Source organism: Anarrhichthys ocellatus, unplaced genomic scaffold, assembly GCF_004355925.1.
Source record: "Anarrhichthys ocellatus isolate YVR2014 unplaced genomic scaffold, GSC_Weel_1.0 scaffold117, whole genome shotgun sequence".
Lineage (NCBI taxonomy): Eukaryota > Metazoa > Chordata > Actinopteri > Perciformes > Anarhichadidae > Anarrhichthys > Anarrhichthys ocellatus.
Genome location: NW_022280147.1, coordinates 688918 through 710680, shown reverse-complemented (window position 1 = coordinate 710680; position 21763 = coordinate 688918). Strand labels below are relative to the sequence as shown.

The 21763-nt window shown below is 42.8% G+C and overlaps 1 protein-coding gene across 4 annotated transcripts in view; it reads left to right on the top strand.

Annotated features, from left to right (window-relative positions):
- babam2 (BRISC and BRCA1 A complex member 2) overlaps nucleotides 1–20822 on the top strand; it is a 103557-nt gene extending 82735 nt beyond the window's left edge. For all 4 annotated transcript variants that reach the window (XM_031876852.1, XM_031876850.1, XM_031876851.1 and 1 more), the window contains exons 8-12: nucleotides 5953–6052; nucleotides 15430–15500; nucleotides 15651–15733; nucleotides 15840–15993; nucleotides 17918–20822. In XM_031876852.1, the coding sequence (XP_031732712.1) occupies nucleotides 5953–6052; nucleotides 15430–15500; nucleotides 15651–15733; nucleotides 15840–15993; nucleotides 17918–17981 (472 nt within the window). In that variant the 3' untranslated portion in view covers nucleotides 17982–20822. The remainder of the gene's footprint in view (nucleotides 1–5952; nucleotides 6053–15429; nucleotides 15501–15650; nucleotides 15734–15839; nucleotides 15994–17917) is intronic.
- The last annotated feature ends 941 nt before the right edge of the window (nucleotides 20823–21763 follow it).

Sequence of the window (21763 nt, the reverse complement as noted above, 5' to 3'; positions counted from 1 at the left end):
CCCCCCCCCCCCCCCCCCCAGGCTTTAGGAAACCAAGAAGGCAATCAAAATGGAAATGTTGCTGCTTTGAAACCACATTTGAATCTCCAAACAGTTCTTCTTGGCCTCATCTTTCACTTTGGTAATGAATCATGTCTGCCCTCTTTTCCAATTGAGCCTTTATCTGCTCTCACGCTGTCACTGCACACTGTCACACACACACACACACTCTCTCTCTCTCTCTCTCTCTCTCTCTCTCTCTCTTTCTCTCTCTCTCTCGCACGCACGCTCGCTCGCTCGCACGCAGGCACCTACAAAACCACACACAAATAAACAAACTGAGCTTCGTCACCATCCACCTGAGTCACGGAGGATAATCTCTTTGGTTGATGAAGTCACAGGCAGCCCTGTCGCTGTACAGCATGAGTGTGTATGTGTGTGTGTTTGTTTACAGGCATGCATGTCCCACTGTCTACTGTAAATATGTCATACAGTGGGTCGCATTGCTCAGAGGGGCTGCGCTAGGCAGCATGTCTGCATGGTGACTCCGGTATGTGTGGGTAGTGTCGAGAGCGATGTCACCAGTGGAGACTGAAGCGAGGACTCTTCAGGGTGCCACTCGGAAAATAAAACACCAATTATGGTCTGGATTGTGAGCCCACCCACAGGAAGCTAGGTTTGAAGCAATCTAAAAGCTCATACTGGTCTGAGAACATTGGCATATTAATATAGATGCCGTACAATTTCAGGAACATGTTACCTATTGTTTCCTTTAGATTTTGAAACTAAGATATGAATATGTATTTGCGCGCACACAGACTCGGAACAATCCCTGTCAAACCTTTTCTTAACAACATGTCACCTAGAGCGTGTCACTGTGCTGAGTGTTCTCCCAGCCCTCTGTCTGGTGAAAGGGGAACATTCTTTCTCAAGCATGAGAAAATAACCTTAATGACGTTGTCAGTGTCAACGTTATGTCAAAGACGTCTGTGTATTGTGTTGCAGAGATATCTACTTAAATGAGCATGCTAACCAGCTAGCCCTCGCCGTCCGTACCACTTCTACCTCGTGAGGCGAAAGTTCGTCACTGTAGCGTCTGCAAGTCTGCGCTCTGTCCAACATGAGAGTGGAGAAGTAGAGCTGCACCCAGGTCTCGTCAATAATACATCCGAGGTCCGTGTACGTTTTGCTAGTTTGTTCATTAGATTAAATCCAAGGTGGCACAAACGAGAAAGACTTGCACCCTTGCCTCCCCACCATCAAGAGAATTCTTTGACGAGAGCAGAGCGTGCAGCAGCTCCGGGAGACGGGCCCGAACTACCGTTATCAGTTAGCCCCGAATTCGGCCAGAGCAAACCCCAGCAACAGTGTCTGATCCTGGGGGGGACTGCCCTGACTCCCCACCGGATCGGCAGACTTCCTGTTGCAGGTGCTACAGGTTAGACCCAGCACTCCACCGGCCCGCTGGGGATTTTGCCGGTTGAATCCAAGCTGAGGCAGCCGCCAACTGAAGCTCCGTCCTGCAGAGACGCCCCCAAAATACTGCCTTTGGTTGCATTATGGGGAATGTAAGATGCAGCATTTCTTTAGAGCTTCACTCACATCAGGGTACTAAAAGTCAGGATATTTGGCTGCATTCATTTTCATCATTGTTTTAACCCCCCCTCACCACATTTTCCACTTCCTATTGAGTAGAGACACTAAAAGTAGCTCATTGGTACCAGCCCTGGTGATCATGTGACCATCGCCTTGCGCATCTGTTGACTATCATGCATCAGCTTGAGCTGCCTGAGAGGAAGCTATCTGCTTCACAGCATGCTGACAATGATGAAATTCAATTTATTTAACTTAAATTGAAAACAGAAAGTGGAAGTTGTATGCCAAGTACTGCGTTGAAACCTAGCTTGAAAAACACTTAAATTCCAGCTGTGCAGCTGTTTTATGGCCCTGTGCTTTTTATAACGTCTGATTACATGTTCTGCTGTAACAATGGCTTTGGTTGCCTGAATTAGCTTGACAGAAGTAGTAACTGTCTTTGCTAAGCTTTTAATGTTGTTTTTTTAAATGTCTCTTGCCACAAAGTTTCTTGGTTTTAGCTCACTTAAGTATTTATTAAGTGTGGAATAAAAGCATGGTCTCCTCACAGCAATGAGCTGGGTTTGAATCCACTGACAGACAAAATGGATGGATAGAAATAAACTGAATGAGTTTCAAGTGGGTCTACATGTGGACCATGGCCTGACGTCAAAGGTAAATGTAAATTTGGACTCTTAGACTAGACCAGTAAGGTCAAAGTAAAACCACTATTTTAAAACTGAGTGTGTGAAAATTGGAAGACCTTTTGTAAGATTCTACAAGAGGTCGGTGTCACGTCAGCCTCCATTCAATTGAGCGTTCAAGGAGCAAAACCATTGAAATCCAAAATGCATGACATTCTGTTCACATGCCTGCCATTGACACATATGAGTGACGAACACACCACCACCATCTTTTTTTTGCCTCTGTCTGCATTTCCATCTGAATGATATGGAGCTATTCTTAGACCTGTGGGAGGATAGATGGGCATCATTCAGATTCTCATTTTCAAAGGCTTCTCTCCTCTTTGCTGCAAGCCATTTTCAATCGACCATTTGTTGGTGCACGGCAAAATGCACAAGCTAATGCTAATTATGTGCACAAAGCCTACTGTAAATGGTGGCTTTGGAGTTCTGGAGAAAAGGATTTTGACAGTGAAAATGGATTCATGACAGTCTGTATGACATCTCTGTGAATAAGACCTTATTAATATTCAGTTGAGTATCATTTTGCAAAAAGACAAAACTTGGACCGGGGATCTTAGTAAAAGCTGTTATTGCATTTGAAACTTAGTGGATGGATGGGATTCTTATCTTTCGTCAATTTGAGTAAATCCAGACTCATCAGTATTTCTATGTTTCAGATGAGCAGCTGATGAGAAACCAGCTGTTTTCTAGTCGGAGCAGGAGAACACCTTCTTTAGTTATTCTAAATACTCCTCCCAGGCCAGTCAAGGCTGAGTCCTGTCCCTGTTGACCTTTTCCTGAACTCTGTTAGGACGTCATTTCCCCATAAACATTTGTGGTGTTTGGTAATGATGGCAGGTGGAGCGCATGATGATGTGCTCCACCTCCCTCTTCACTACTCCCCCGACTTTTCTTTGGAATTTTCAAAATTGTGCAATCCTCATAACTTTGGTGTCAGTCACTGCCGTTCAGCTTTTGGTGGAAAACCTTTTCATACACCAATACAAACATTGTCATACACCATGAACAAAATTTCGTAGTGGCTGCGGAGGAATGATGAACAGCTGTGGTCTTGCGACCCGTCTGCTCTTAAGACCCAAATTGAAGGCAAGCTGCCCATAACTACTGAAAAAGTGCTCTGTTGAATAATCTATGTCTTTTGGATCCCTGCCAAACCTTCATGAATCATTTATAACATAACCAGGATTCATGCAATGTCTCAATAACCTAATGCACACCTTCAGAAACAAGGTGAAGCTGAAACGCCTTCAGCTGCTGGCTCCAGAATAAAATGGAAAAAACTCTAAATTCATATTCAATAATCATCCATAATTCACAATATGTATTAGCGTTTACACATAAATGAGTAGCGTAATAGTTTCAAACATATTGTCTATTTTCCTCTCCAAAGCTATGAAAATGATTCTGATGCACACATTATTTACAATATGCGCTGGTTCCTGCATTTAGTTATTGAAAGAGCTCCTTTTCCTTTTTGTTAATATTTAAGATTATTATTATGATTTAATTTGACAACTGTACTAATTATTAGGATCAACCAATTTTTTTTATGCCACATCAGAGGGGAATTTTCTAATTATGTTTTTTTTGTATTAATGCTCATACAGCATAAATGTTGAGATGACCTTTTTTGTGCACTCAATCTGCACTAATCTTTGGTAATTTGTTGATGACATTACAAACTTACGGTCTTTGCACACCAAATCTGTGTAATTATGCTTTTTCTTTTATCCGTCAACAGTTGCGCACAGGCACCTTGCACACTGAGTGTGATGTGTTTTATTATTTTATTTGTTCTGAAACATTTTAAAACAAGACAAAACTGAATTAATTACATGGTTTCAATGGATAGCGCTAGCCCCAAATGTGGCTAATAAATGAATGACATTATCAAGAAGCTGTCGTTTAGCTGCCGAGAGCTCAATCACTACTGTCTAATCTTTCGTACATCCTTTGTTTACGACCATCTCCCATTCCAAGCTGTTCTACCATCACCTGCCACAATCTATCTTTAAATTCATGCATCTCTGTATTCCTCACTTTGTTTGTCGTAAAGCGCTTTGTGCTGGGTGATGAATGAACCAATTAAACCAGATGCTATTTCAGATGATGTTTGCATTTACGGTGGCTCTGAGCGGCCAAACAACTCTGACGGATACGAAATTAAACCTGTCGGTGTGTAAATGTGATTGTCATTTATTTTTTTAAGTGTGTACAAACTTGGTGTGCAAAGGCCTTTAGATTCTAATGTTGCTTTCTCTCCTTCTATAGATGTGTATCTTACTGACCTTTAAAATGAATAGCATGCGCTTGGACTCATTTGTGTGCAGCACTGCTAGCTTTATGGAAAGCTGGTCACATTACACTGTAAAACTATGAATATGCTGTAGAAATATAAGGTTGTTTCAACGTAGAAATATGAGTTACTGCTGCCTTAAGATTTTAAATGAACTCAACTGGTACTGAATAGTTTGTAAAAAGTATTGATCATTTTAAATATAGTGAGTCAACTTAAATCTGTCGACAGTTTCTTTTGTAAGCTTGTGATAAGAGCTGCTCCTGTAGTTAAGCTTGACTTTTTCACTTCTCAAGCGGCTTCAGGTCTGAGCCCTTGTGCATTGCGTTGCTTGATTTCAATAGTTTTTCCTAAAATGTCTTCTTCAGTATCAGCACTTATCCTGGTCTTAATGTTACCAAACAGATAAGTATGATTGTATGTGATTAATGATCCAACACTTGGAACTGGACCTTAAATGCCTAGTTCCCATTAAAGAAAAACGAGTGTTTTGTGTTTTCCTACTATGCTTGGCGTCTCAAAGACTTGAGGCGTGACTTGGACTTGGTTCAAAAAGACTTCAGAACAGCGTTTGGATGATGTGATGGATTTGGAGGGATCATGGCCTTGGTCTGCGACTCACTATTGTCGAGTTTTACCTTCATAACCTTTCTGATCAGCTAAAGGATAAGCCTTAGGGCCTGCATCTCAACATACGTGATCTTTGACATAATGTTGCATAATGTGGACTATTTACATGCATCATGCATGCTTAACCTGGTAAACGGCAGTCATCCACTTCAGCATGCCGTTTACAATAACGACATAGCGTCTCTGAATGCCCTCCGACTGTCCTGCTATAATGAAGATAAATAAAAATAGAAAGCGGCAGAAGAAACCCTCCACTATGTGTCTTTAAATGAGCATTAAAAGCCAATGAGCGGTTCCTTAAGACCTTTAACCCGTCCTCAGGGTATTCCCTCTGTTTCTTTTACCCCAGATCAGAAAAAAAACGAGGGAGTGACTACTTCGGTTGGCTAGTCACTAGGGAGCTGCAGCAGCAGATTCCCTGATTAAACAAGCATGCACTAATCACTAATGGAGCTGTGCTGCAGGATTTAAGCAGGATAACTTGACGAGTGAATGAGAATGAGGAGGATTCCACAGGCATGAGCCACTCCTATGTTTTTAATTCCAGAACTTCAGTAGCCAACTAGCAGTGCTCGGTTCTTGTTTTGTTTTGTTTTGCTCAGTGGTTTACACAAATTTCCATGAAGGCAGGATGTGACACAAAGCTTTGAGTTGTCCTAATAATTGTTGTATAGTGGCAAAGAGAACATGGTAGTAACTGCATGTTTTGTGTAATCTGAGTTTGTGTGTTTACAGGCTAACTGTTGTCTTTTTGTATTCAATCAGTGCTCTGGGAGGCTCCACGGCACTTCATATCCCAGCATTCCCCAGTGGAGGATGCCTAATTGACTATGTCCCCCAAGTGTGCCAGTTACTCAACAACAAGGTAACAGTGTTTGATATAACTCATTTAACCTTTATACAGCCTGGTTAGATATGTTTTTTGTGTATGTCAATGTCAAACGGTTTGTAACCTCTAATGTTAAGGAATGTTATCTAGGAGCAAGATTTCTTACAGCTACTATGAGGAACTTTAAATTGTGTTGATCTGATCTGGGTCCTGTCTGTGGTGGGCTAGTTGCTGAAGGAGTTTCTGGTGAATCTGCATCATTTCATCTGATTTCAAGCTGAATCCGTCCAGGTGGCGCCGCTGACAAATCGTCTTGCTGATGGTCTCCTTTATTTATGTAGGTCATAAAGAGGCATCAGCGTTAAATACGGACTGTTTCATAGTCAGTTAAAAGTTCCTCATAGTAACTTTAATGTGTGTGACAGGTTTGGGAATCATTTATTGCGTATTTGTAAGCATTGGTGCAGCAAAGCGTGTGTCCACTGAGGGATGTCTTTTGTCAAGGTGTGTGTGTGTGTGTGTGTATGCGTGTCCGTACGTCTGTATGGGCACTCATGCACGTGTATCTGGCATCTGCCGACGTGGGCGTACTGGCCAACCTCCATAGGCTGTCTGAGCGCTCCTTGGCCTCCGCAGGTTGACAGGTAGATATGCAGTGTAGACACGATGTAATGCCATTTCCCTCAGGAGAAATGCCTATCCACATCCCCCCCCCCCCCCCCCCCCCCCGGGTGCCTGGAACACTCGTGTCCCCAGCTGACCTCCATGTCTCCGGGTGTTTAAGTCCAGCAGTGTCAGGACCGCTCCCTCCGCCTCCCTGAAAGAGTCACGGAGGCCACAGCCTGCGTTCGGAAAGGCATGTTGCAAAGCAGCGTCAATAGCAAATAAAGGCGGCGGTGACACAAGCAAAAGAGGAGTCTTGCTCACAATGTCACCGCAACTCTTCAGTCAATTTCAATCCGGTAGCTACCGCTCACACCGTGAGTCCGAAGCATGCCGATCCCCACCCAGAATATCATTTACATTTCAATTCAGTCAACATTTGAATGCTGGCAGTTTTGTTTTTTTTAAACATCTATATCAATTCATTCTGTTTAGAACTTGTATTTCTGCAAAGTTGCAGCTAAAGATCAGCTTACACTAACGTTGTTAATATTATACTAATTGTCGGATTAGATTCCCGTGGCGGCTGTGAAGGATTGCTTCACAATTGTGTGATCCAAACATTTCCAGTAACTCCAGAACGTTGTGAAGTCTAAAAGTCACAATGATGGCAGATTTAATCGTTTCCAAACATGTTTATATCCAGCAAAATATTCAGCTTTTGTTATATTTTATTTAAATTGAAGATTTTGTCGAAGGATTTTTTTTTTTCATGGTGTTGACAGACATTCTAAGTTTCATTAGACAGCTTCAGTAGATACTTGGATTGTTAAAAAACAGAAAAGACATTCGGTAGCCTACAGCCCAAAACCAAATACTATACAGATTTTGGACTTCTTTGGAGCAAAATAAGTCTTCTCTGGGACTGCAGATGAAAAATAGCCTCTTGGCTAACTCTGGCGCATATCCAGCAATGTTTTTATTAATGTGCACTGTCCCTTATCAAATAAACCAATAAATAGTGTAAGCCATTTGAGTGGAGCGGAGTGAAATCTGAGCGGAGGGAACAAACAGCTCCGTCAGCGGAAATTCTCCCGCTCCGCTCGCATGCCCTGATGACGAGTGAACTTTACATACCATTGTAACAGACTTTTACACGCCTATTGTTTGAGTTTGTAGCAATCGTTTTGGTCCATATAGTTCAGGCTTTTTGTGAACTTAACGGTCATAAAACAGCCATTTTTGTACCTTGTTCTTGGATCTCAGAATGTTACTAATCGTTGGCTGACAGCATACAGTAGCAATTAACCCAGTCTGCAATTAGCAGACACGTGGCTCATTTGTGTGGCAGAAGCAGCATTGAGATTTCTTTGGAGTCACTTCTAGCCGAAAGAAAGTAAGCTGAGCTTTGCCCGAGTAAGCAGAGGTAATAAGTAGAGTCATCAGAGGAAGACAGAAGCTGGACATTTAAGCAAAAACACAAAACAATATTCGGCTTCTTTGGATCTGTTATTGCTTGTAAGAAAAAGACATCATTCTTGTAATTATTTCGAGGACGGGCTGTGCAGTCATTTTGCTCTTTTAAAACCATCAATTATTCCCTCCCACGTATTCCAGATGCTGTGATTGTATTGACACAACTTAACTGCCGCACACTGTGCTCACAGCTGTGGCTGTGACAAGGATTGTGCTGGGCGATGGTGGCAGCACCTGGCGTCTGCATCATTAAAGAATTACTCACGAAAATCAGCTCCAGGACCTAATAGACCCTGAGGGCTTCTCAGTCATCTCCTACAGTATGTACATACAGGACCAGGAATTAGTTGCTTTCAAACTATTTCAGTGAAATCATCCTTTTTGTGTTTCTTGACATGATAGTGATAGTAAGGTGAAAGCAGTATAATTAAAGTTGTCATCTTCAGCTACTTTTTCCACTTTGTCAGGTTCCTCTTTACCGTGTGTGTTCTAGCTCATTGTCTGATGGTGTTTTTACACCATAAGTGGTATTTATAGATGGACGTCACGTCCCCACTTCCTCACGCTGTGTAAAAAGCGCTGCCATCTTGCGTTGGTGCCGCGGCATCGAGGTCCCGCCCTACATCCGCCCGAAGCCAATCACGAGCACGGCCGCAGCGCGTTAGTTTGAAGCACCTAGCTGCTACGTTAGCATCGGTAGCTGTTTGGCTAGAACGACACAACTGACCAGAATATCTCTATAAATACCTAAATACCTTACATGACAGAATCCATCTTTGGGAAAACTTTATTTGAGGTGTACTTTGATTTTTTTTAGTTTGCCCCATGTCCCATCTGCTAACATGAATGGGGGCGGGGCTTATGACCTATGCTGCAGCCAGCCACCAGGGGTGAATGGAGATGTTTTGACTTTGCTTTTGTGGAGCGGTCACCCTGTGCCTGTATCCAGATGTGTTATCAAGATAATCATCAATCCAACATTTCAGTTCGTAGCTGGTATATTACACAATGTGTGTTCTCATTGCTGGCATTCTAAATACATTTTCACACATGCTATGCAAAGTGGACAGCAAGAAGAGAAGCACGGTTAGCAAAACAATCGTAGTGGTCGCCTGGCCGTTTCAAATGTTTTTTGTAACGAACTTTACCCTAGTTTTTCTTTTTTGGACTGAATATTTTCCACATTCACACAGGTTGCCACTCCGTGGAAGAGGGCTATTTCTGATCATTATCAACACAAACGTCTATGTTTCGCTCAGTGCAACCCTGCCACCAAAGTAATGCACAGCACATGAATCACTGGGCAGAATTATCTGTACAGTGACTTCCTCACCGTACATAACGAAAAGAGTGATGAGCTGTGTGAGCGGATTTCCCAGAAAGCTGAGTAGAGAGCAAACTTAGCAGTGAGTCATTTTACTTACCAGCTGCGACAGCGACACTGGTATTGTTTCCACCTTGTGAGTCTCGTTTGTGTGTGACTGTGGACAGACTTTTGTCACCGCCATAGCACCTCGACTGTGCGAGGTGAAGTCACGAAACTTTACAGATGTGTAGTTCAGTCAAAATCCAAATAAAGGTTGCGGTTGCTGGTGGGGTCTAGTTCTAACCTCTGGATGATACTTCGTTGCAAATACGAAGATAATGTCCAAAATGCTATTAGATTAGATTCGACTTAATTGTCATTGTGCTGAGACAACAAAAGGCAGTCCAGCATCCAACCAGAGGTGCAGAGTAAAGTACAGAATGAACAGTAATATTCAGAGTAAAGGGTAGAATAGATGGTGAAGGGAAGATATTAACACCCTAGATATGAACAGAATGAAATGTGTGCAGCAGTAACAGTAGGTAGTGAAAAAAAAGTAGACTGTGCAGATGAAATGCAGAATGTGAGAGATTATACATAAACAGTTTTACACTACAGATCCGACATGTACAGTACAAACAGTGGTACTAGTGGTTCATGTGACATTTCTGCTCTGGCTGAGATCAATTAAAAGTATACTGTGTGTGCTTTCTCCTTTCATTAACATAATAAACATTTTTATTTATCCATAAATGTCAAGTAGTCAACAAGCTCTGACGTCTTTTCCAATGATTTTGCTTTAGTATTTGGAGATGGATCTTATCAGATCAGGATGACATTGATCCTTTAAAATGCGTTTTGTACTCAGACATCAGATCAGTCACTCTTTATACAAATGAAAGCTGGGGGCGGTGCGAATGCGTATGTGACAGAGAGAGAGAGAGATTTCTCAATCACACAGCAGGAAGCACTTCCGGTGCTATTGCATCACACTCCCCACACATGCACAGACACAATATGTGGACGAGCGGGTGAGGGAGTCGCGGTTCGCAGGCAGGTTTGAATACCTGCAGAGCAAGATCACCTGCCTTGCATCACTCAAACCTCCAGGCAGCCAATAGAGAGATCTGGCTGCAAGTCCCGGTGACGCTGGTGGTGGGGCTGGGAGTCCTTTCTCAGTATGGGTGCGAAAGTTCAGTGATCCACAGTTCCCTTGAATAACACACACACACACACACACACACAGTCACGTTACTAGATAAACAGCTTATTTAGTATGTGGCCCTGCAGCTTTTGAGAAGGCTCAATTGCCGCCTCCACTGTCCCATGTAAACATAATTGAACAGGAGTCTGAGTCACAATGTGTGTCTGTGTTTAAGAGCTCTTGCAGATATGAGACCCGTCTCTCTCACACACACAAACACACACAGACAGACACACAGATCAGAGATTACTACTTTCCTCTTTCACAAAATGCCGTTATTCATACATGGCTGATGAGTAATCACAACCATGCAGTAGCAAGCGGGTGAGGCACCACTGTCTCCAGCTTTATTCATTATGTATGCACTCCTCAGATGAACCCCAGCATTTTACTACGTGTTCTTATGGCAATATATTGCAATGCTTTTACTTTTATTATGCAATGTGCTGTCGATGCACTGGTACCAATACCACATTACTCTTCAACAGAGGCTCAGTTTATCTCCTGAAACTTTTATTCTTTCCAGAAGTTCACCATTTGTCCAAATGATCGCTGTATTCTGAAATTTATTAGAAAAATAATGTTTGCCATTTTAAGAGATATATTTTTCTCTACCTTTGCTGGTCGTAGGAGGTGGACAGCACTACAACTTCACCTGCTTGAGATTGAAATATAATTGTAGCTGGTAGATAACCTTCAAGGCCGAGTTGATAATCTTGAGAAACGAGCAAGAGAAGAAAAAAAAACAAAAAAAAAACAGCCCAGTGTTGCCAACCCTTTTCCAATAAAAGTAGCTAGCACCACTGGCTCCAAAAGTTGCTAAATCTACCAAGAAAGTTGCCAAATCGGCAACACAGACTGTCCCTTGAGGCTTCCCGGCAAAGCCACCATATATCTGTGACTGCATGAATGTTTAGTAGCTTCAGCTGATGCTGTATCAGTCTCTAAACCCACCGGCTGTCTGTCTGACGACGATTTAGCCAAGACCTCCTTCTCCGTGCTTGGGTTGTTGTTTACATTCCGATCAGCAACTTGAAACACGAGAATGGAGTTGAGAGGGCGAGGTGTACGACCGGATTGGTTCACAAGTAGCCAGTTTACAAGCTGATTTCAAGCTTAAAAAAGCAAAATCTTCAGCAGACGATAGGTGGGGGGTTCCCAGATTGCATTTCGGCCAATCCGTTCCCCCCTTTTTTGCTTTCCACACGGGCTGTTTACCTGCATTCAACCAAAGCCTGCTCCAACGTGATTGGTTGATACTCCTCGGACTACAAGTGGAAACCAGAACGCTTCCGATACCATAAATCTTGTCCCCTGTTACCTTCAGATTCTGCATTCAAATGCAGGATCTCTTTCTAGAGATTGGTGAGTGGGGGTCAGCTCAGGCTAAGAATAAGCCCGCTACATGGATGTTTTGTACATTGCTTTATGCTACTAAGAATGTGAAGAGCAAAAAAGGTTTGATAAGAGATTAGTTAGCCTCGGAGTTTAGTGAATCCAGATATTTTGAGACTGGAAACTGGATCTAAAATGCAGTCGCCTCTCGGAACATTCCTCTATGTAGAACTTCAAAATATTCCCATTGGTGGGATTTCACATTTGATTAAATAGTGTAAATAGTCTAATCTCTGCGGCAGGTTTTTTCCGCGTAGTTTAGTAATCTGAACTTCGCCGGCCTTGCCCAGGTGCACTGATACATAACCATCCCTGCTGAGGTGAATGCAGCAGGTCACCTTCACAGCTGGCTGGCTTGACTGCAGGCTTTCTCACCTGCCTAGGATGCTCAACAGTCAAGCAAGCCCTGAGCTTCTCCTCTTTGGAAAGATAATACTTCATCACACCTGTCAACATGCGCTAAGCACATGTCGGTTATGTGAGAGGAGAAACCTGTTCTTGTGTTGGAAAGTTCATGTGATCGAATTTAGTTTTTCTTTGTTTTTTTATTTCATTCAAAATGTCCAACTCACTCGCTGGTTTTTAAATATGCTTAAGTATTTTTGAAAACGTGTCGCCGCCCAGCAAAAAGGCTTTCATGTGTATTCATGATACCATCGCTGACAAGTAGCAGTTGTGTTGGGGCAATACGCTACGGGGCAAATTCTCAAAAGGACTGCGCTGCTTTTGCAGCCGCTAAACCTGCACATATAAGACGAAAAGGAACCATCCAAGTGTCAAAGCACCCGCAAAAGGGTGCGATGCACCCAAAACTACGCTGCCAAGCAAATAGCATCTTGGTGCTCCTGTGCTATTTGCCAATTAAGTTCTGGGTGACTGGGTATTTCAAAGCTCCAATACAGTTTGTCTTGTCACATTGTCTGAAGGTTTGAGGAAGGCCTCTGAACCTCGTCGGTCAAAATGTCATTTATCTTTTTTCCCCTCCGCCATTGTTCTCCCTACTGTATTCTTGACGCAGAGACAACCTTCGCCACATTGCAATCAGATGCAATTTTTAAAAAAGGCAAATTGCATGTTTGCGCCGTAATATCATTAACGCAGTGTCTATGGAAATAGCGATTGCAAGTAATGCACAATTCATGTTGCAATGAGCGGCCATTCTTTGTGACCTCCCCCGTCAGTGTACTACAAAGACAACCTTATATGAAATGAGAAAGGTATGAAAATACAGAATACATTTAAGAACCTGAATGTAGAGGCTCCATGTAAAGTCTTACGAAAATGAACACAGTGCCTCGAGCAGAGAGCGTTTGACAGACCCTATGGTAGTAGAGCTCTTAACACCAGCTTATTTGGCTGTCAAGTGGTAAGCTTGGTGAGACTTTGTACTGTGACATTTAAATTCACCTGTTCAAAGATTGCATGTAATGCCACTTTTGTGCTCTGCGCCTTCTGCTTTTAAAGTGAAAGCAACCATTTCAAAGAAGGTTCAGCTCTCTTAATCTCTCTACTGTCCGAGGCATTGTTTACATTCTGGGTAGGTTCGCTGTCGACGCCTCTCCGCTAGTATGTACAGCACGGCCGGCAGACTGAGAGTTAGTTCTGCCTGTAGAGGCCTGATTCAGTGTAAGACAGACCCTGAAACCATGCGTACAGGACATGTGGTGAGGGGGGTTAAAAGGGGGAATGCAGTTGATGAGATTGAAAGCAATATTCCTGTTCATTAAACAGGGTATGCATGAAAGATGTTGCAACGCTGCGAGGGTATTGTTCCAGGCCAGGGGTCTAGGACCTATAATCGTGTGGTAATAACATCATCCCCCCTTCTGTTGATGTTTTCCTTTACTTCCTTTACTTTCTACCAATCAAATGTCAAAAAGCGTTCTACATTATTAGGCTCTGTGGTTTGACATCAAGCACCTATAGACCTATTTTATGGAGTTAGATTACCGTAGCACCATACGATGTCATGCTTTTGTTTTTAGACAGACAAGGCAGTCTAGTACAATATAATGCAAAGTGTTAGTAAGTTAATGATTGTGTATTTGGTAACTTTTAACATCCCTCCGGCAATTACATTTTTAAAAAGAGCCTACAGAAGAATCAATTGACTCTTTGGGTGTGAATTAGCTACTTTTCCTTTAAGGGAGTGACCCATTGTTGCCAGGTTTTCAGTTATTATAATACTTGTGTGATAATTTAGCCCTTTGTTCGATGTACAATCAATACTTGTCTGTGAAGCTGATTGGGAACTGGCCTTATTATTATTATTCATAGGTTCGCTCTGTCAATAATTTCTGACAGAATACTGGATTTGCATGAAAGGATCCAATCCCATCTTTGGTGAGATCTGATCAGACAGCCACTGATCACTCCAAACTTCCTGGTAGAGTTTTGGTGGCTGTATTTCTCGCCTTTCGTGTTACACGGTTTGAGTGTTGCGCTGATGTCATTCAGTTTCCCTCAGGTTTTCCTGTTCACTTCAATAAATTATAGGACAATATGATAACGTGACCTGTAACCAGCAAAATAAACACTGGCCTGTATTCAGACCCCACTGCAGTCAAACTGGTGAACAAATGGATGTATTGTCAACAGACCTTTGGCACTTATTGATAATACGTCTTAATCTCAGTTTTGGGTGTGCCACGGTCTACATTTAAATGTTCAATTGTATCATGATTCTGGAGGATTTCGGCACCACTGGAGCAACTTATTTGGAAGTCACAACCTTAAATAACTACTTTGCTTTATGTTATACAGCTTATTTTCAACCTTTTTACCCAGCTTGTCTGCATTCCAACAGATATGTGTCTTTTGATTTTGGTCTTTACATTCATGTTAAATATTAATTGAGCAAAGATGTTGTTAAAAATCTGGGTGTAGCACATACCATTTGACAACTCTGAGTGAAGATATCGGTGTTTTGATGACACCAATACACGCAGACATACTGACTTTATGCTAATCACAAAACTGGGCATTCAGAGGATTTATGGCTTTCCTCTGTTTATGGATTGTAAGAAAGTTTCTGAGCAGTTTCAGAACAGAAGCCAAGTCTTTGTCCAATTGCCGAAAAATACAATTCTTGGCGAAATCTCCAAATGTCAAAAGTTTTTGACACCAAATCAAAGAATATATTTCCCCATGGTGTTCCTCAAGGTCTTGGTGTCTTAATGTAATATTTTAAAAGGATTTTGTTTTTTTCATTTTTAATAATTTACGAGTGGTAAAAAAAATTGTTAAATTTAGCACTAAATCTGTGAAACAAATAGTATCAACCCAAAAATTGCTGCAACAACTTAAGCTTGGGAATGGCCGTCATTTACTTCCATCATAAAGGTCCCCAAATGCGGTCGCGAGGGGTTAGCTGTATTAATTAATATTGAAATGCTGTGTTTGCTAAACCTTCCACTTTCTTTCCTCTAGGTGCAGTATGTCATCCAAGGCTATCACAAGAGGAGAGAGTACATCGCCGCCTTCCTCAGCCACTTTGGAATGTGAGTCGACTAGAGAAGAACCACATTGTGCGCTGAAGTGATCACAGCATGTGTCCAGCGGGCATTCATTCATCACTGGCTCTGTCTTTTGACAAGAAAGTACTGTTGGTTTGAAATGATTTGCAAGAAACCAATGTGTGTGCATTGCAGGGGCGTGGTGGAGTACGATGCCGAGGGATTCACAAAACTCACTCTTCTACTTATGTGGAAGGACTTTTGCTTCCTAGTACACGGTAGGAAAGTCACGAGGTCTGTTTTTCTGATCAGCCTGGATCACAGCTGAAGCGGTAACCACATAATCCTCTTTTTCCTCCCCCTACCTCCCTCTGCCCCTCGTAGTGGACCTCCCGCTGTACTTCCCTAGGGACCAGCCCACCCTCACCTTCCAGTCCGTGTACCACTTCACCAGCAGCGGCCAGCTCTATTCTCAGGTGCAGAAGTCGTATCCCTACAGCCCTCGCTGGGACGGCAATGAGATGGCAAAGAGGGCCAAGTGAGTGGATTCTGACTCATTAGATCCAATGCATTTTGGAAATTCCTCAATTTAAAACATTTTGCACATAGAGAGTTCAAATAAAATAGTGGACAACTAAAAACTAAAAAGCAACAGAATGCTTTGCAGGTCTTTTTAAATCCTCAGTTCTCCACAAGGTCCATTAAAGCCCACTGGAACTGTTTCTGACAAGTCACACAATGTCATTTATCATGATGAATATCATGTATGAGCTTCATTAGATCTATCATACAATAGGACCATATTGTCTGGACTGCACTGCACACGGGCCATTATTCAATGCTCACAGATTTGATTCCACCTTCAGTAAACATAAACTGGCACGACCCCATGAGAGTAGATCTATAGGCATCAGCTGCAGCCTGAGAAGTGTTTGCTTTGTGCATGACGAAGGTTAATGACTGCTGTAAATATTTGAAAGATCTGAGCAAGCGACTAAAAAGGCTGGGAAAGCAATACATAATGTGTTCTTTTTGTACTCTTTGGTTCATCTCAATACATCTAAATGTCTCCTCAAAAACAAATCTGGATGACCATCTCTTTTGACTATAACAACTTTGACTTGGGTTTTATTCTCATATTTGTAGGCATTCTGACTATGGTCATGCTAACTTAACAATGTCTGTCAGGACAAGCAGTGGAACCTCCCCAAGCTGTCCAACTAAACTGAAGAAGCGATTTACAAATAATTGTCTCTGAGTCCAAACTAAAAAAAACTTGTCTATTAGCTAATTTCGCTAAACGTAACTGCTTGGTTAGTCAACTAACAAACTATCTGTTCATCTACAGTCCTAAGGAATAATACTTATCGTTTCATATACAGCGTGATCCTACTTCAACAAAAAGAAACTGCTGATATAAAAGGCTTGAAAAGCCTTTGATAGCTTTTCGGGGATAATACTATTGTTTCTTACCACATGGAAAGCTGACCATTTGGGTCAGTCTGCCTTTTTTCACCAATTTCTTGGGAGAATGCCCGTCACTGGATTTGATTCCCCGCGACATCAGACAAAATGATTTACGGCATGCAGGTTCACCAGCGGACAGACCCAGATCTGACTTTACTGCAGTCAGAGCTCCGACATGAAGCAGAGCCAACCCCACGCTGCTGGAGGCCCAGGCCGTATTGCTGGGTTTGCTTGAGAGAAAAGAGAAGAACCAGAACCAGGACTGAGCCAGGCACACTGTCAGACCCTGCTGCAGTAAATTGAGGGGTCTGGCCGCTGCAGATCTTTATGACAGAATGCGGCGGTACTCATGGAAACACTGCCACTTTTGTCCACATGGGCCGTCAAAATCAACACAAATGAAAGTTCCCAATAGCAGCTTTAAATGAAAATATGGAGATTTAGACTTGTCAAAAAAGAATTTCAGGAAGTCACTGGCCTGGCCAAGAAATAGTCGCACATAATTCCCTGTAAAACCAAAACTGTTTGGCAGTTTTTGGGCAAAGTCAGGCTAGCTAATTCCCCTTCCTTCGAGTCTTGATGCTAAGCTAACAAATTAAACCAACAGATATGAGAGTGATCTATCCCTCTGCAAGAAAGTAAGCATATTTCCAAAAATGAACTATTTGCATGAGTGTCATCTGACACGTACGCACACAACCCTGAATGCACCACCTGTGGCTGAATACCTTGTGGACTGCTGTTTTTTACTTGCAGATGAGTCGCCTGTGTTTCCCTCCAGAGCGTTAACACGTGGAGAGTAGATATCTCATGCACTGTTGTAATTGTAACATGTAAACACCATCTGCATTTTAATACATGCTGGGACTGACCCAGTGAATGTGTTGGATGCTTTGAAGCAGTTGAAACACAATTATTGTCACATTTTGATGTTTTATTTGCTGTTCTCTCTCTCTCTCTCTCTCTCTCTCTCTCTCTCTCTCTCTCTCTCTCAGGGCGTACTTCAAGAGCTTCATCCCTCAGTTCCAAGAGGGAGCCTTCGCCAACGGGAAACTCTAGTACCCTCTAGCTTAATGACATGCCTGGAGAGCTGCCTAAGGGAGTGTGTGTGTGTTTGTGTTGTGTACCTGTATAAGAGTATGCAGAGACCTACATTCGTGGAAATGTGCTGTACTGTAGTAGCACGGTGAGAATGGTTTGCACACAGGCTCTGTGAATTCCACATCGTTTCACTTTGAAATGCTTGCCTCTCAGTGCTTCCCTTTGTGTTTTAGTGAGAAGCCACTTTGGTGAAGAAGAGTCTAGATGTCCAGACACTGCATCATACCTACAACAACAAAATATTATAACAATAAAGCAGACGCATAAACATGTCACACAATTGTATGGGATCAGGCTGAAATGATGTAAAGGACCTTTATTTTGAAGTGAAACTTGAAACTATGACAGGAAGATGCTGCCTAGCTGTGAAAGATATTTGGTGATATGTGATATGTATTGACTACATGTTCATCACAAAGAGCTGTAGGGACGACGCAAAAGACCGTTGTTTACCGTTTGTTTGTTTTGTCCATCACGATTGCTCCTTGTCTGTATGTTCCATTTGACCGTTCAAAGCCCCGTCAAGTCTTTTACTGACAGCTTGACGGACAGTACTGTAAATTACTAAATGTTTAGTCGAAATTTCTATCCAGTAAAGAAGTCTGTTTCCCCTGACGGCGTGCGTGATTGTTTTGTACTTAGTCTGCACTGTTTGTTTATTGTATTGGAATTTATTATGGAGATATTTATATCTTTGCTAATGGGCACTTGTTTTCCTCTCAAAGCACAAGTGTGATCTCCGTTTGTCATCTGTTTTCCATTCACAACGTATATTCAGCCAATAGCAGAGTTCACATCATATGGGATGGATAGCTGATGTATTTACCCAAAGCTTTTTGTTGTTTTTGTTGAAATTCTCTTTACATCCCGACAGCAATCAATGAATCAAATGCTCTGACAAAAAAAAAAGCATCTGTTATCTGTGGCTGTAACAGAACTGTTAAAAGCCTGTCTATCTACCTACCTGATTGTCACCGGAGTCTTCAATAAGCTGCTAGCTTAACAACTGTGAGTACTAACTGTAGCAATGTTCATTGTTTACGTTCAGAATGATCATTCTGGGGGAGTGGAGTGGGAGTTTAGCAGCTTTCAGAGCCAGTGCTGCCCTCTACTTTCATGGGGAAAGGAGTCGGCAACACTGGGCTTATGTTACGTTTTGCAGAAATGTTGGATAAACCAAAGTACTGGACAGTCGATGGCACCGGATCGCTTTTGGAATCCGAAATTATTCCCCTTGTAGGGAACGTCCATGTCTGCTCCAAATTTCCAAAATGGTTACTCATCGAATAGTAGAAGTCAGGGCATCACAAAAATCATCAGGATTCTTTGTCTGGAAACCATAAAAGTTTTTTGCCAATCAATTTTATAGATGTTAAAATATTTATATTATAAATACAATTTTACTTGCTGGTGGTGCTGGAAGAAAAGGCAGTGGATCTCCAAATTCATTAGGCTTCATCCTTTTGGAGACATCACAAAAACAGAAAATATTTTTGATTAAACGCACTGTTGTGTGAAAATACATCTTTAAAGGGAAACCATTTTTAGCAGAACACATGATCTGCATATTTTTGTGTTGCCCTCTCTGCCCTTTAAGTGTGTAAAGGTGTACTTTCATGTGTCCTATCTGCAATGCATTTATAAACCCTGGAGATGCTGTTCTTTTCACAGGCCCCTAATGCGCTTGTGTAATAAGGAGCCACAGCACAGAGAGAGTGTGTGTGTGCACGCACACAAGCCCATGCGTGGATGTGCACATGCATGCGCTTGCTTGTTTTCATCATTAAATATCAGGGTCATAGTTAGGGGTCCTTCCCGGCCTGAGGTGCAGCCCTTTGCTATATTTATTGTTGGTAATGCAGCAGCTGTCAGGTCTAATTGAGAACTATAGGGTGAATGTATCTGGGGCATTTTAATAGCATCAAGGCTCCTAATAAAATAATTGTTTAAAAAGCAAGATTCTTTTTGTCTTTTTCACCGCCCCGCTCCATGTTCCTTGCTCTAACCTTTCCCGACCTGCTTTCAAAACGTCTCAGTTGTCTGTCAGCCAATGGACGGGCTGCTCTCCATGTTGAGTTCTGGGGTGGGGAGTTCAGAGGAGGGGTAGCATCTTTAACGAGCATGAGCAGTTTTAACTTGGCAGTCGACCGGAGACATCACGACTGCACTCCAAACGCAGCGATGGATTTTCAATAGCGGTGAACTTAGGGTTAACCCTTCTGTGTGAATCTCAGCCTGCAAAATCTGAATCGACAATTAGTTTACAAAGGGTGATTGACTCATTTGATTTTGAAAGGTGGTAGCTTAAATCAATTCTTTGAACACAGAGCGTGACATTGCAGTGTGTAAAGTGTGCCAATTTAATCTGGAGAAAGGAAAAAAAATCATGGAAGTTTCCCCTCAGGCCTTGATGTTGACCCAAGTTGACATAAGCCCTTTAAGTGACTTGTAAACAATTCCTCCCCAAAGTGGCTTTAAACTGTGTCACCGTCGCGACGTACGAGTCACACTCGGTTAGCCTCCTCCCTCAAAAGTGGCTGCGCCTAAACACGGCTCACCTTTACACGCTTTTAAGCAACTTAACGTGGATTTATACCGTGTAATGATCCCGTGGAGGTGCTGCTCAAGGTACCTTTTGAAGATGCGCTTCTCAGCTCCCCTGAATCACAGTGCAGAGGTCTGCCAACCCTCCGAGCTAATACTCCAAAATCCACTAATCCGGCCGTCTTTAAGAGATCTCAACGGCAGTCGGGTGGAATAATTAAAGGCTGGAATAATTAGCTTGGAAATCTGTGGACGGGAGATGATTAAATTGATGGGAGGGGGGGGGGTTGTGGTCCGGATGAGTTCACGCTTTGCTGGACCGGCACTCGATTTCAGGATTGGTTGAAGATGAAATGGTCATTTCTCCTCGGAGGATGAGCGGGGCGATTGAGTGGCGTTTCGGATTTGTTTTTACTCCTCTGTGTAGCTCGAGGTGAGACAGGCAGGACGGCTAACGAAGTAAAGAGTGACCTATGGATGCTAACAGCCTTGATGCTACCAGAGGCCTGTCTGTTGAAGAGGCAGGTGTCCTCAGCTCAAGGGAACGAGCGAACACGAATATTAGCATTAGATTAACGTTAACCACTCCGGTGACAGCCCTGAAAAGCAGCTAGCTCGGAGGCAGCGGAGGACCTGCCAGCCCTGGAGGAACTGACAAGTGTGTGAAACAGGATCACTTAAGAGCTCAGCAACGAGCACCTCTTCCTGGGCAACAACCCTCCGAGTCAGCTTTTGGCATCAGGCGCCCCCGCTTCACCTCAGAAGTCGGAGCGAGCAGTCGCCGTAAACTTTTGAAGAGTAAAGGGAAGGTGCACGTTAAAGGGCGGGAGTGCTGGCGCGGACGCTTCGCCCGTGGAAAGACGATAACAGAGAGGGAGGGAAAGTTGAAATTGAAAATCCTGAATCACCACCTTGTGAGTGGAGATGGTAAACAGCCGGGGTAGTGGCAGAGGATGAGGTAATCAGAAGTAGCAACCAAAAGGCCGGAATGTGTCAGCGCGATGAAGGCGGACAGCGGCCTTATTCCAGATTGTTTACTTTCCTCTCCTGTCTCCGCGTCCGAATCACCCCATCTGTCATCCTCGCATGATTTTTATTTTTGTATTTTTCTTTGTTTTCAGCAGCCTTCTGACTGAACATATTCCCCCGGAAAAGACAAAGACAAACAGTTAGCCAAGTGAAAGAGGGGGGGCGAA